At 35.0% G+C, this 14,816-nt stretch overlaps 1 protein-coding gene across 21 annotated transcripts in view; it reads right to left on the bottom strand.

The window, feature by feature from the left end:
• DISP1 (dispatched RND transporter family member 1) overlaps positions 1–14,816 on the bottom strand; it is a 290,651-nt gene that overhangs the window by 50,911 nt on the left and 224,924 nt on the right. For 19 of the 21 annotated variants that reach the window (XM_077149181.1, XM_077149166.1, XM_077149186.1 and 16 more), the window contains one exon: positions 3,816–3,845. In XM_077149181.1, coding sequence (XP_077005296.1) covers positions 3,816–3,845 — 30 coding nt within the window. Of the gene's footprint in view, positions 1–1,052; positions 1,106–3,815; positions 3,846–14,816 lie in introns of all 21 variants that reach the window. The other 2 variants (XM_077149183.1, XM_077149182.1) reach the window with 2 other exon arrangements.

Below are 14,816 nucleotides of genomic sequence, written 5' to 3' on the forward strand. Positions count from 1 at the left end.
TGGTTTAAGGTGATATGTATAGCTGCCAAGTTGACAAGGGGTGGACTGTCATGGTCAGGTTCATGTGTCAATTTGGCCAAGTGGTGGTACCTGTTTGTCTGGTTGGGCAAGTGCTGGCCTGTCTGTTGCAATGAGGACATTTCATAGAATTAAATCATGATCATGTCAGTTGCATCCACAGCTGATTCCATTTGTAATCAGCCAAGGGGAGTGCCTTCTATGAGTAATGCTTAATCTAATTGTTGGAAGCCTTTTAAGGAGGATTCAGAAGAGAAAGGCTCTCTTCCTGCTTCGGCCGTTGACCCTCTCCTGGGGAGTTCATCCAGACTCTCCATCGGAATCGTCAGCTTCAAGCCTGCCCTGTGGATTTTGGACTCTGCATTCCCACAGTTACATGAGACACTTTTATAAATTTCATATTTGTGTTTCCTGTTTATTCTGTTTCTGTAGAGAACCCTAACTAATACAGTACCTGTACATTATTGTCTTTGAAAAGTAAACCATATGTGCACTGGAAGAATTTTCAAAAGGATCTTTACTATCATAAGCTCTTCTGTATATCATATACTTGTCTTTCATCCTCCTGCTAGTCCACCTCTTCTCTAATTTTGGAAATCATTAGATAACACCTCAACTTAATTGTAAATGTAGTCCCCCTCTGTAACACCTGTAACAGCCCCCCTCTGTAACACCTGTAACACACAGCATGCAGAAATTGTCCAATGAATGACAGGGTGACAGTTTTCCCTGAGGTCCTACAGCTGTACCAGCTGCCTAAGTTAAGGCCTACAGCTCTATCCAGGGCACTAGCAATATAAAAGTTCACAGCTTCTATTCAATAGGTTAAGCCCCAGATAGTACACAGATCTCAAGTACTCATCCTCCTTTTTTATAGGATGAGGAAACAGCAATAGCAAGCTGAATTAAATTTGTTCATGGGTGAAATGCAGAGCTGAGTTAGTGTGCATGCTCCTGGCATTTTGGACCAGGATGTTACTGCCAAGCTTGATTTTTCATGATTATCCAATGGGAAGTTCCTCAAATATACTCACAGATTTTCAGCCACCTTATTATTGGGTTTACTCTGGAAACAGATCAGAAATAGCTGTCAAAACAAATAAATTAACTGTCTTAAAGGCCAACTTATGCTAAAGTGACATAAATTAACTGTCTTACAAAGCCAACTTATGCTAAAGTGACATTATGTGGGAGCTTATTCTAAAAGGGCTGTTTGTATTCCAATAACACCCCCACAATATATTTTCCTAATTGTGATACAACTGCTGTACACCTTTCGACTCTAGTCCTGGCTGCTATGGTACTCTCAATGTAAAAATTATCTTTTACCTTTTATTATATATTTTATTTCTCAATTTAAAGTAGTCTTTTACCATTCTTCCTTTTAGGATCCAGGCACAGTACTTGGACAGCATAAAATGACAATAAAGTAACTTCTTGAAAAATCTTAGCTTACTGAGGTTCATTCTAAGCTCAATCTACCGTAAATATCATTTGATTAAAAGGATGTGTTCTCTGGTTTGGAGACTTGGACATTAAAATCAAGGTTTCTTGCAATCCATTCCTATAACAGTTTTTTTTTTTGACTCATTCCCTTGTCAACTCATCCCACTTTCCCGAGCATCAGTGTTTCACCCAACCATATGAATGTCTGAGTAGGATCTGCTTCAGAAAACTGTTCAAGGCTCTGCTATTATAGCCTTCAAAACTGGATAACCTAGTATTGCCTATTGCTTGAAACACCATAATAGTTTATATGGAGTTTATCTATAAACTGATTTATAACTGATTTATACCTCACTTTCACTAAAGCTGTAATACTAGCCAAATAACACCTATCATTACTATTTTAATGACTATGAGAACTAAAGATAAATCGACATGAAAGCTGAGATTTAATAAGGAAGGCTTTATTCCTAAATTTCAAAGATCTCCTACTATAATTTTTATTTTCATACCAGACTGAAGAAGTTTCCCCTATTTTTATTATCTTCTTCTACTGTGTACCTTGACCCTTCTCCATCGGGATTTTGCTCAGTCATTCACTCATTCCTCTGGCATTTATCCTGACTGTCCACTTTCTAGATTGTGCTTCATTGCTTTCCTTTTTAATGTTTCTTTCCTTTCGCCTTTAGACTCTTGGACACTAAGGTCTCTCTTTGCCACAAAGGTTTTTTTCCCTTGTTCACTGCTGCCCTTCTCATACCATTCTCTTCTTTCCTCCCTTCCCTTCTGAGCAAAGAGCCCTTCTTCTGAGAGTGTAAGTGCTCGGGACCTGCTGCCTTCTCCTAACCACCTGATCCTCTACCCTCTGCAGCCTGGGTTTTGTTCTCAAGATTCTACTGACATAACTAGTCTTATTTTAATTCTCCTTGACCTGAGCAATATTTAATACTGCCATTTATTCTTTTCTTCCTAAATATCTCTTCTCCCTCAGTTTCTTCCTTTCTTTTCCCTTTAATGATGTTTTCTTATTCCTCTTGTCCTGAAAGGGTAGGCATTTCAAAATGTGAATAACCACATTTTTCCAGTGGTATACCAACTATCAACCTAGTAGGGGGGAATGACTGAAGTTTGAGACATTTCACAAAGGAAAACAGGATACAGAACTCTTCTGCATAATAATGAATTCATTCAACAATTAGCATTAAATAGTAAAGATAAAAGTATTCTGGGAATATAAAAATTGCAGACATGGACCTTGCCCTCAAAGAACTTACAGTCTAATATAGAAAATTGGGTAGATACACAAATATATACTAAACTAAGTAAAAAAAAAAAAATAAGTGTTTGTAGAAGAGTACCGATAAAAAGTTTTGCGAAGTCAATGAAAGAAGAGATTACTTCCAGTGAGGATGCAAAAGTGGAATCGGGAAAGGTTTTTTTGAAGACTTATTTGTAAGGGCCTACTAAAAAAGAAGAGATTAGGACTTTAAAATAACAACAACAACAAAAACTCAACAATCTAATACCAGAGAAAAAATATGTATGCATTTTTTCAAAATGCAAAATATATAGTTGTTTGAAAAGGTCCTATTATTTCTAGAAAAATGAACGTTCATTTTCTTAATATATTTATTGCCATATTTACTTTATCTTTTCCCTTTCTTTTTTTTTGTACAAAAAATGGGAGGGGAGTTTACTAAGACTTATGTAGTAATTTTATTTAAAAAAATGTGATAATTCTCCTGAGGCAAGCTTCAGATTTATCAGCATCTAAGAATCTTTGGCAATTGAACTTCAAAGACCACTTAAAGTTTCAGAAGTGTAATGATATTTTATCTGGAACCACTAAGTATAAGGACATATGATGAGACTATGCTTTCTTATTCCCAGAAACTCTTATCCATTTAAAATTTTAACTTTTCTACTGAAAAGATAAAATTTTAAAATCTCTGCATAAAGAACACTTTCATCTTAATACGGTAACAAAAATTTTAGAAAGATACACAGAAAAACCACTTGAAATAAACTGCCATTAATTCAAGTCATGGCAGTTGTCAGAACAGTATCTCTCTTCAACAAGCAAGACATCGAGAAGTCAATCCATTACAAGAAGGAATGGAAAATAATTAGACAAATATAAATGATTAAACATAAATAGAATTTGAGGGTTGAAGATCTACCTTGAGATTAAAACTACTTCTAGAGATACAGGATTCCTCAACCCAGGGGAAATTAATCTTTCCTTCATGAAAACATGACTGGGGAAGCTGGAAACTGTGGCAAGATGTGAGAGAAATACTAGAAGGGGCATAGCATGAAAGTTTTTAAATAAAATGATGAGATTATTTTACCTTTTTGGTAACTTGAAAGGTCTGGATGGTCTGGAAAAAAAGCAAAAAAAAAAAAAAACAATCAGAAATAAGCACTATAATATAAACAAAGGCATTACATATGTTTTTAACAATTTACTAATCTACTCTCCTTATGGAAGAATCGTGGAAGCATTAGAAAAAGATGGTCTAATCTAGAGTTTTTAAACACACACAGATTTAGTGATGAATATTAATCATCGCACACACCCAAGAGATGAATCCTGGAGTAACAAGTCAGAAAGCAGCAGCATCCTGGATTCCATATAGCACTCTCCTTACGGAATCATAACATAATGTTTAAAATTCTCTGAGCTTTTTGGCTACCAGATTTACTCATCTCCCTCACAACAGGAACCCACATCCCTAAGTCTCCAATCTATGTTGTGTTCTCACTTATCAAGGAATGCCCAACATTTTCATTAAAAAAAAAAATAGGACCTCAATACCTTCTTGTAGTAGAAACATTCAATTTCTTTCTTAATGATACCAGCTACTCTTTCATCTTTCAATTTCTTTACATCTTATTTTGCAGTTCATTTTAACAACTATTGGCTCATATTTCCACTAAGCTCTTCTCCATACTCTGTGCTATTACTCCTTCTCATTCTTCTGTCCCTACTCCATCCTCACACCCCTGATACAGTGGTTAAGCCCTCTTAAGAGACTTAAGAAGAAAATGTGGCCTTGCCCAGATACGTGGTTGGAAAAAAGAGGCTCTCAGGAAATCTCAGGGTTTTCAGACTACTTTGAGAACTGCTGTAATGGGATCAGTGAAATGTATGAATAGTAATCATTAAGTGCTTATCATATGCCAGTAAATAAGAAAAGTCAAACTGGTAGGAAAAAGAGTTTAGAAGTCGAGATTAAGTATATTTTATATATTTCAACCAAAACAGCATAATGTAACAGACTGACAGATACGAGACATACTGTAACAGAAGCAAATACGAGAATCCTGCTCTTTTCCATTAAGCCAGAAATGAAAGTGATTTGCAAAAACGTGAAACAATGCTACTCATCTCACTAAATTTTTTTGTTTGTTTTGTAAAATACTTTTCATAAAAATGTTAACAAATAATGAACTCATTATTATTTTAAAATAAGTTAATATTTTTTAAATTCCGTTTTAATTTCCAATAAGGTATATATCAATAAATATAAACCATATAAACATAAGCTCTTTGTGGTCCTCAATGATTTTTTTTTTTTTTCGCATGGGCAGGCACCAGGAATCGAACCCAGGCCTCCACCATGGCAGGCGAGAACTCTGCCTGCTGAGCCACTGTGGCATGCCCCTCAGTGACTTTTTAAAGTGTACAGGAGTTCTGAGATCAAAGTGTTAGAGAACCCGTATACTAAGATGTAGATGATACTCAAACATTTGCTGAATAATTAAATTGTTCCCTACATATGTATCCTCATCTAACCTGAAATCTTCTGCCAGCTTGTTCTACACTTTAAGGAAAACAAGGAAACAAACAAAAAACAAAAAGCAAAATCTGTCCTCTAATTTTTCTACTTCAAGCTATTACTCTTCCAACAGACGGAGCCTTGCTTTAGAATTTTTTTGGAGATCTAAAGTTCATTTTATTTTCCCTTTCCATTTTATATTTCTGAGCTACATGTATTAATTCCTTAAAAAAAAATCCAACTCCTAGTTTACTAATAAATGAGACAAATGGGGTCCCAAACTATATGGAGCATATATTCTAGAATGCATTTTGTATTAATCCTTTTATATGAAAGGTACAATATGATGTAAAGCTCATGCTTTATTTACATGTCCTTATTAGGAACTCAAAACCCATTAAAAATATTAAAAGCAAAATGGAGCATCCTCAGAGATTACAATCACTAGAAAGAATCTTGAAGAACACATATAGTCCAATTCCATTCCCCGCTCAACTTTAGAGATAGACCTTAAGTTTGGCTTTGGTCACCCAGGGTCAGTTGCAGAGTTCTAATGAGAACGCAGGTCTCTGGATGTCTAATCTGTTGCTCAACGGCATGTATGTTTATGTGTCTAACTATAAAACCAAGGGGGAAAAACAAGGGCAATCATAAAATATTAATCTCTTAATAAGAAGACTACCTTTACTTTCGGGGATGTAGAATTTAAAATCAGTTTTAATTAAGGTAAGAAGAGCCTAAAAGAACAAAAAAATGTGGCTAAACAACAAATGGTCTCTGTGTGTATTTCTTTTTATGTCTCTATCTCCTTCACCTTTCTTCTCTTTTTTTTTTTTTCAGATTTTGGAAGTTCTTTATTTCTTAAATCTTTTTAAATTAATTTTTAAATTTTTTTAATACCAAAAAAAAAACACCAAACAAATGCAAACATTTGTTAACTTTTGATCATTCCGTTCTACATATATAATCAGTAATTCACAATATCATCACATAGTTGCATATTCATCATCATGCTCATTTCTTGTAACATTTGCATCTATTCAGAAAAAGAAATGAAAAGAAAACAGAAAAAAATTCATACATACCATACCCCCCACCCCTCCCCGTCACTGATCACCAGAATTTATTTTAACATTTGTTCCCCCTATTATTCATCTTTATTCCATATGTTTTACTCATCTGTTGATAAGGTAGATAAAAGGAGCATCAGACACAAGGTTTTTACAATCACACGGTCACATTGTGAAAGCTATATCATTATACAATCATCTTCAACAAGCATGGCTACTGGAACACAGCTCCACATTTTCAGGCAGTTCCCCCCAGCCTCTCCACTACATCTTGACTAACAAGGTGATATCTATTTAATGCATAAGAATAACCTCCAGGATAACCTCTTGACTGTTTGGAATCTCTCAGCCATCGATACTTTATTTTGTCTCATTTCACTCTTCCCCCTTTTTGGTTGAGAAGGTTTTTTCAATCCCCTGATGCTGAGTCTCAGCTCATTCTGGGGGTTTTCTCAATCCCTTGATGCTGAGTCTCAGCTCATTCTGGGATTTCTGTCCAACGTTGCCAGAAAGGTCCACACCCCTGGGAGTCATGTCCCACATAGACAGGGGGAGGGTGGTGAGTTTGCTTGTTGTGTTGGCTGGAGGGAGGCCACATCTGAGCAACAAAAGAGGTTCTCTTGGGGGTGACTCTTAGGCCTAATTTTAAGTAGGCTTGACCTATTGTTCGTGGGTTTAAGTTTCATATGAACAAATCCCAAGATTGGGGGCTCAGCCTATAGCTTTGATTGTCCACACTGCTTGTGAGAATATCAAGAATTCAACTTGGGGAAGTTGAATTTTCCCCCTTTCTCATCATTCCTCGAAGTTCCCCTTCTCTTTTAATAATTTTTGAAGAGAGGGGGAGATTATAAAGTGAGGGAAATGGACAGACTAAACATGAAAACTTCCCATCATTCTAGAGAACTCTATTCTTCACACAGCTGCAGAATTAGTATCATAATTGACAAAGGGACAGGATCAGTTTTCATAAATTCCAAACAGCTCTTTCCAGCATTAAAGAATATCAAAGCTGTAACAATAATAGTTTTTGTATATTTATGGACAACTAAAATGCTATAAAGGAAATATACTTTATAGGTAGTAAAAAATTTAAGCAAGAAAATGCTTAAAGAATACATTTTTGCCTTAACAATTACATTGGATTGTTCCATACTACCTTTTTGTAAAAGAGTAATGAAAGTATCTGAGGGTAAAGAATCCTCACTTTGATGAGCATTCTTTAAAAGACTTCCAACTAAAACAAAGCCATTCTTCATCATTAAGTATGAATCATCACTGGCATGCTTGGTTCTATACTGAAGATGAAACAGAAACCCTGTAGACAAGCTAAGCTCGGCCTTAATCCATCTTTCATGCGCCAGTGCTAAATGTTTATGGTCTGTGTCAAGTGATTTGAAGGATAACAATAGCCACTACTACTTGTACAATGCATTTCCTAAATGCTCAGGAGATAGTGACTCAAAAGCGCTGGTCATCTTGATATGTGGAGCTATTATAACTAAACAGAATCCTAATACTGCTTTTTAAGATGACACAAATTTTAAAATAAACTAGGAGGAAGGAAAAGGATGGAAGCAGGGCACTAACATTTAAAGAACACTTTTTATAAGAAATTTAGCATATATTAAACAAATATTTTAAGCATAAATAAATTTCGTCCTTAAAGAACAATGAATTTAGAAATCAAGAGATGTGAGTTACAGTCTGGGCCTTGAAACTCATTAGTTAAATGATTAAGTCCTTCAATTTCTCAAGATTTGTGAGAAAGGAGGATATTACCTAAAAATGAGCTGGGGGCAGTACAATGGTGGCTCAGTGGCAGAATTCTTACCTGCCATGCACTTGAGCCTGCCTATGCAGGAAAAAAAAAAGAACTGGGTGCTTGGGAGTGGTTGAGTTGGGAAAGCTGATGTTGTATATATGTTTCCACAATTAAAAACAAAAGAACTAAAGTGACAATGACAATTAAATGCAATATATGACCCTGGACTGGAACTAATAAATGGAAGAGAAAATGCTCAAAAGGACATTATTGGAATACATGAAAAAAATTAGAATATAGACTGTAAATTTTATATCAATGTTAAATTGCTTGAACTTGATAACGGTAAGGTGTTTACATAAGTGAATATTCTTGTTCTCAGGAAATGCATGGAAGTTAAGAATTCAAGTAGCATAATGTATATACCTACTCTCACATGTTAGAAAATAGGTAGAAAAAAAGATAGATGGTAGATGACAGCATGTAAGGCACATGTGGCAAAATGTTAAAATTGGTGGCTCTGGTTATCTGGGGGTAAGCTGGAGTTCACTACATAGCTTTTGTATTATTTTTGTAATTGTCCTATAAGTTTATAATGATTTCACAATACAAAGCTTAAAAAGCAATGAGGTGCAGATGTGGCCTCTTTCTAAGCCCAACTCTACAAGAAATAATTGCCCTCCCCAGTATGTGGGACATGACATCCAAGGATGAAAGTCTCCCTGATGGTGTGGGAGATGACTCCCAGGGATAAGCCTGGCCTTGGCACTGTGGGATTAACAACACCATCCTGACCAAAAGGGGGAAAAGAAGTGTAACAAATAAGGTGTCAGTGGCTGACAGAGTTCAAATAGAGTTGAGAGACTACTCTGGAGGTCACTATGATGCAAGCTTCAGTTAGATATAGCTACCTATCATAGCTTGCCAAACCCTAACCAAAACCATTCCTGCCAATCCTAAAGATTGGCACCTATAGCATTATATAAGATTCTACAAGGATTCCATGCAGTAGGGTAACTTTCCAGAAACTTACAACCTCCAGATGGATTCCTGGACCAAATAAGTCCTGAAATGCAGAGGGGCCAGCCTCTCTAAAACGTCAACTAGTTCCATCTCCCTATCCCATATCACCAACAACCCCCTCCAAAATGAAAAAGTTAGAATGGGCATAGCCCAAATACCTCTAAAGAGCAGGAGAAAGACCAAAGGTGATGGTGGAGATATACAGAGAAGGCTTGGGTTTAACAAATGAGTATGACTGCTGAATCATTACATTGGTATTTCTTTTAGTCTCCAGTATCCTAGAGCAGCTAGAAGTAAACCTAAAATTGTGGAATTGTAACCCATACCAAACTCTGAAATCTGTTCTACAACTAATTGTTGTGATGTGCTTTGAGATATATTGCTTTTTTGTATATATGTCATTTTTCACAAAAGAAAAAAATCGATTGTGATGATAATTGCACAGCTATATGATGATATTGTGAACCATTGATTGTATACTTTGAATGAGTACATGGTATGTGAATATATAATATATATCAATAAAAAATAAATAATTTTTAAAAAGATATGAGCTTTTGTGGGTGACAACTTTCTGTAAACTGTCAGGCATTATCCAAAAGAAAGCAGGTGTTGTTAGTGCTACTCCACCTACTACCACCACCACTACTTATTTATCAAGAAACAGCATTCATGTATCAGTTACAAAGCGAAGCAAAACAAAAGACTGATGTTGAGTAAAATGTAATGCCCCTTTATTCATAAAATCACTCTGAACATTCATGATTTACCCCATAAAATTCAAATGCTACAACCTAAATATAAAATAAAAATGAATGGCATCACATCCGCAATCCTAATTAGAATAAAAAATTGTTAGAACTATCAGGAAACCTAAAAATCATCCTATCTAACCCCATATAACAAAGAAGAAAAAGGTTCAAGATCACAGAGCAAGCCAATGCCAGAGCCAGGCCCTGAATCCAAATTTCCTGACTTCAACCTATGTTTTTTTTATTCTACTACAACATGAAAAAGAGAAGCTGTACACTGATGAAGGCTATGAGATATTGTTTGTGAAGCTAAAATGGAAAGGAGGGCAGAGCAGGAACATCTTATTTAGGGCAAATGGCACACGTATACAGAGGGTATATGTAAGGATATTCACTGAGCTGTGGTTTACAATAAGGAAAAAAATGAGAGCAATGTAAATGCCCACTATTAACAGGAGTATACCTAAATAAATGGTACATTCATACAATGGGATGCTACACAGAATGAACATGCATATATATATATATACAAATACTGACATGGAAATAGCGCCAAGACAAACAAAGTGAAAGTTTCCCAACATAATGTACTTATGTGAAAAAGGAAAATTAAATAAAAATATGTAAATGTATTTTAAAAGTTCAGAAGGGATCATTAGTTGATAGTCATGATTTCTCTCTTGGGAAGGAAAAGAACTGGAGGATTCAAGAGTGAGTTTTACTTTGTACCGTTGTGTTTGTGAATTAGTTGTATAATTTTTAAAAAGGCAAAAAGGTATAGTTAATAAGTTAAGGGAAAATACATATGTACTCATTCATGTGAATTAATTATTTTAGGTGAAAATTACTTTTGCTAATATCAAATTTAGGGAGAATGGGGCACCCTGGCTAACCATCATCTGGATGAAAAGAAGTAACATTCTACACAGATCACAACATTTCAAAGACTTAAAATACATTTAATACAAAATCAACAGAAAATTCTGTTCAATTTACTGTATAGTTTTAAGTAACACCAAGCAATCTGGTCATCACTGGAATCACCTGGGTAGCTTATTAAAAACAGGCTCCCAGGTCCTTCCCTGGGGCAGTGTGTGTGTGTGTGTGTGTGTGTGTTTGTGTCTGATTCAGTGAGGTCATGGAGTAGAATTGATGCAGTCAAAGGCAGAACCACTGCCACCCGCAATTTTGCCAGGAAAATATGATCTCCTAACAAGAAATCATTAGAGAGTAATACAAGAAAGTAATCAGAACTTAAAAGCAACATTAAGTGAACGGAGAATAGGAAGATAATATTGGACCAGAGCAATCCCTGAAAAGTGACATAAGAAGTAAATTTGAGATAGATCTTCAAGTGCAGGTACATTTCAGAGAGATACACAGGAGGCAGAGAGAAAGGAAAGAAACTTTGTGCCAAGACCTCTGCTAGACACCTTCACATGGCAGCATGAGTAAAGTCAACAAGGGTATACTGAGGGAATAGAGAGGAGGGCAGTTTACTGGAGTTGGCATTATTTTCTGGGAAGGAAGACAAAAAAGTGGCTAATAGAAATAGGAAATTGCTAAAGTTTCTTAAGCAAGAACTGATATGATGAAAATACTATTTTTTAAATGATTGATCCAGTAGCAACATGCAGGAACAACTAGAAAGAGGAAAATATGTGACATAAGGAGAACAAGTGGGAAATTACTGCAGAGATCTAGGTATAGAATAGTGAGAGAAAAACGGAAAATACATAAACTTCCTTTTATGATTTAGAAAGGCTTTGGGAGTCTTATAAATAGACTGAATCAAAATTATGAAGTTCTATTGTTATAAATACGCTATGGTATTACAAGACAAAAATTTGGTGACTTTTTTGATAAATAAAGATTTATATATCTTATCAACTTTATAACATATATTTCCACAGTTAATACTGTTTAATATCTATACTAATAATATTTCACTTTAAGTACCATTTAAATAAATTAGATGTGCCTCAAGCTACTTTTAACCTAGTAAGACTTTGGGTAATGAATTTAAAACAGTAGCAGTGCCTGTTGAAGTGAACTCAGTGATAATTTAGATTACAACACAAATTTATTGTCCAAAAAATTGGTCTAGAGGTTGAGGGCACAGTTTTATAAGTACTTTTGGTGCTTACATTAAGTCTGAGACAACAATTTTATCTCTTTACTTTGACAAGATAAGAAAGACACACATTTTTCACTTTCAAAATTTTATGGATCTTGTCTGTAAAAAAGTAGAAAGTTTTTGCATTTTCATCACAAACTCTTAATTTGTGAGCCTTATATATTTTAATAAAAGCAATATATATATATTAAAAAAGACCATGAGTCATGCTTATTTATATTCTGTTTCCTGACACTGTCTAATTATACAAGTGAGTGTCTGGTTTGACCTCTTTGAAGTCTATTTACATTTCTAAGAGTATGCTGAAATTACCTATTTTATATCTGAGATCCATTCATTAACAGGAAAAGGTGCTAACCAACTGGACTAGAGATCAAGAGTGTAAAAACAATCATAATGCATAACTTTGACAATTATCTTCTCCAACACTTGCTGGTTTTCTATTTTTAGTATATGTTTATATTTTGCCCAACATAAGAATTATTATGTAAATTCCAAATTATAAAAATGATTTAAAAAAAATTCATTTCCCATATATTTTAGGTTATTTTGAGCCTACAAAATTACTCAGTACTGTACAGATTTGGAGTTCGGAAAATTAAAAGCCACACTTGCTATCAAAAAAACAAAATGGTGGGAAGAGAGGGGTTAAAAAAGACAATAAAAATCTACTGTATCGAAATGATTTCCAACAGGGTAACCAATACCTTGCAGCTGTTGTGATATCTTCATTTTACCGGAGATGAAGACAGGTTATTTCCTCAAACTTCTACAGAGGTTCTTTAGTTATGCTTTAAATATATATATATAGTGAAACTGATTTTTCTTACTAAACTTTTTCATGTTTACTCTTTAACTAAATGCTAAATTTATATAACTCAAATATTAGTCAAACTCTTGATAAAGGTCAAAGCAAAATTCTAGCCCAGTCAGGTTCTATAAATATATTACCGACAGAAAAGGATTTCCTTCTCAGTCAAAAGTCTGGGATTTAAAAAAAAATGAACTGAGCTTAAAAGAATTAGACTAAGGATAAATGAGAATTTTCTGAAGAAAAATGAGGAACATGTTGGGATGGCATGTTCTCAAGTCATGATATTCTTGTTAGACTCCAGTATTAAGGCAATTAGACTAAAACTTTAATTTCACTGTATTCAACTTACAATGCTACAAATTCTGTTTGCAACTCCCTAAGACCTGTTATTTATACCATGGTACTCAAACACTTCATGAAAGAGTGTGAGAAATTTATTCCAAGCATAATGTATTAAAAAGCCCACGATGATAGGTCAGTCTTGCTAAACCTTGGATTTCAACTTCCCTGGCTTCAATTTTCTCATCTGTAAAATAAAGAAGAGTTGGACTCAATTATTTCTGAGGTTCTTCCTGCCATAAAATTCTCCTGGCAAATTAATTTCCAGATCATTCAAATTACCAAACAATTTGACCTCTTGGCAACTTTAACATTCTGCCATGACAAAAGCTGGTAAACCAAGAGCCCCTAATCAAAGTTTTATGTTGGAACACTTCATGTTAATAGCCAATAAAAATGATCCCTTCAGAAGGTAGGTAAGAACTAGTGTTGTAAATGCTTTGAAAAATAATGCTGGATCCTTACTTGAATAGCTTCACAGACAGACTTTTAAAATGTCTAGATAAACAGTTTAATTAAAAAAAAAAAAGTTCAAATACGCTTGGTAGGTGGACAGGGCAGAGTTCTCTGTCAATTAACTTTAGATTAACACAGAGACTGATCAACATGTGCTGGTGATGTCAACAACATGTCTGGTACTGTGTGTCAAGGAGGAACACACAGTAGAAAATAATGCTAGGTTATCAAAGATACTATAATGAAAAGTGGTCAGGAATCATCTAGTTTGTTATCCTGATGGGTTCTATGAGAAGTGGAAACATGAACAAGGGCTTGACTAAGTATTATTTTAAAAGTTCTCAAAGCAGTCATGACATTCAGGGGTGAAAGTCTCCCTGGCGGCCTGGAAGGATGGCGTGGACTCCAGGGATTAATCTGGCCCTAGCACCATGGGATCAACTATGCTATCCTGACAAAAGGGGGAAAAGAAGTGTAACAAATAAGGTATCAGTGGCTGATGGAGTTCAAATAGAGTCAAGAGGCTACTCTGGAGGTTGCTCTTATGCAAGCTTTAGTAAGACATTGCTATCTATCATAGCTTGCCAACCCCCAACCAAAATCATTCCTGACAATCCTAAAGTACACCTAGGGCATTAAATACAATTCTACAAAGGTTCCAGGCAGTAGGGTAACTTTCCAGAAACCTATAACCTCCAGATGGGTCTCCAGGTAAGTCCTGAGATGCAGAGAGGCCAGCCTCTCCAGAAGATCAACTAGTTTCATCCCCATTTCCCATATTATCAACAGCTCCTTCCAATATGAAAAAGTTAGAAAGGACATAGCCTAAATACCGCTAAAGAGTGGGAGAAAGATCAAAGGTGAAGAGGAGATATAAAGAGAAGGTAGGATTTAACAAATGAGTATGATTGCGGTATCATTATATTGATATTTCTTTTGAAATATTGATATATCTCCAGTGTCTTGGAACAGCTAGAAGAAAAAACAAAAAATTGTGGAACTATAATCCACACCAAACTTTGAAATCTTTTCTATAATTACTTGTTAAAATGTACTTGGAAATTTATTGCTTTTTTGTATGTATGCTATATTTCACAATAAAAAAAAATTAAAAAAAAAAAGCTCCCAAAGCGTTTTTCCTGAGTCTCCAATCTATCTAAAAAAGGCACTACAAAACACTCTTTTCATTTTAAACTTTACCTTTGATAAGCCAA

The sequence above is a fragment of the Tamandua tetradactyla genome, chromosome 2, assembly GCF_023851605.1.
Source record: "Tamandua tetradactyla isolate mTamTet1 chromosome 2, mTamTet1.pri, whole genome shotgun sequence".
Lineage (NCBI taxonomy): Eukaryota > Metazoa > Chordata > Mammalia > Pilosa > Myrmecophagidae > Tamandua > Tamandua tetradactyla.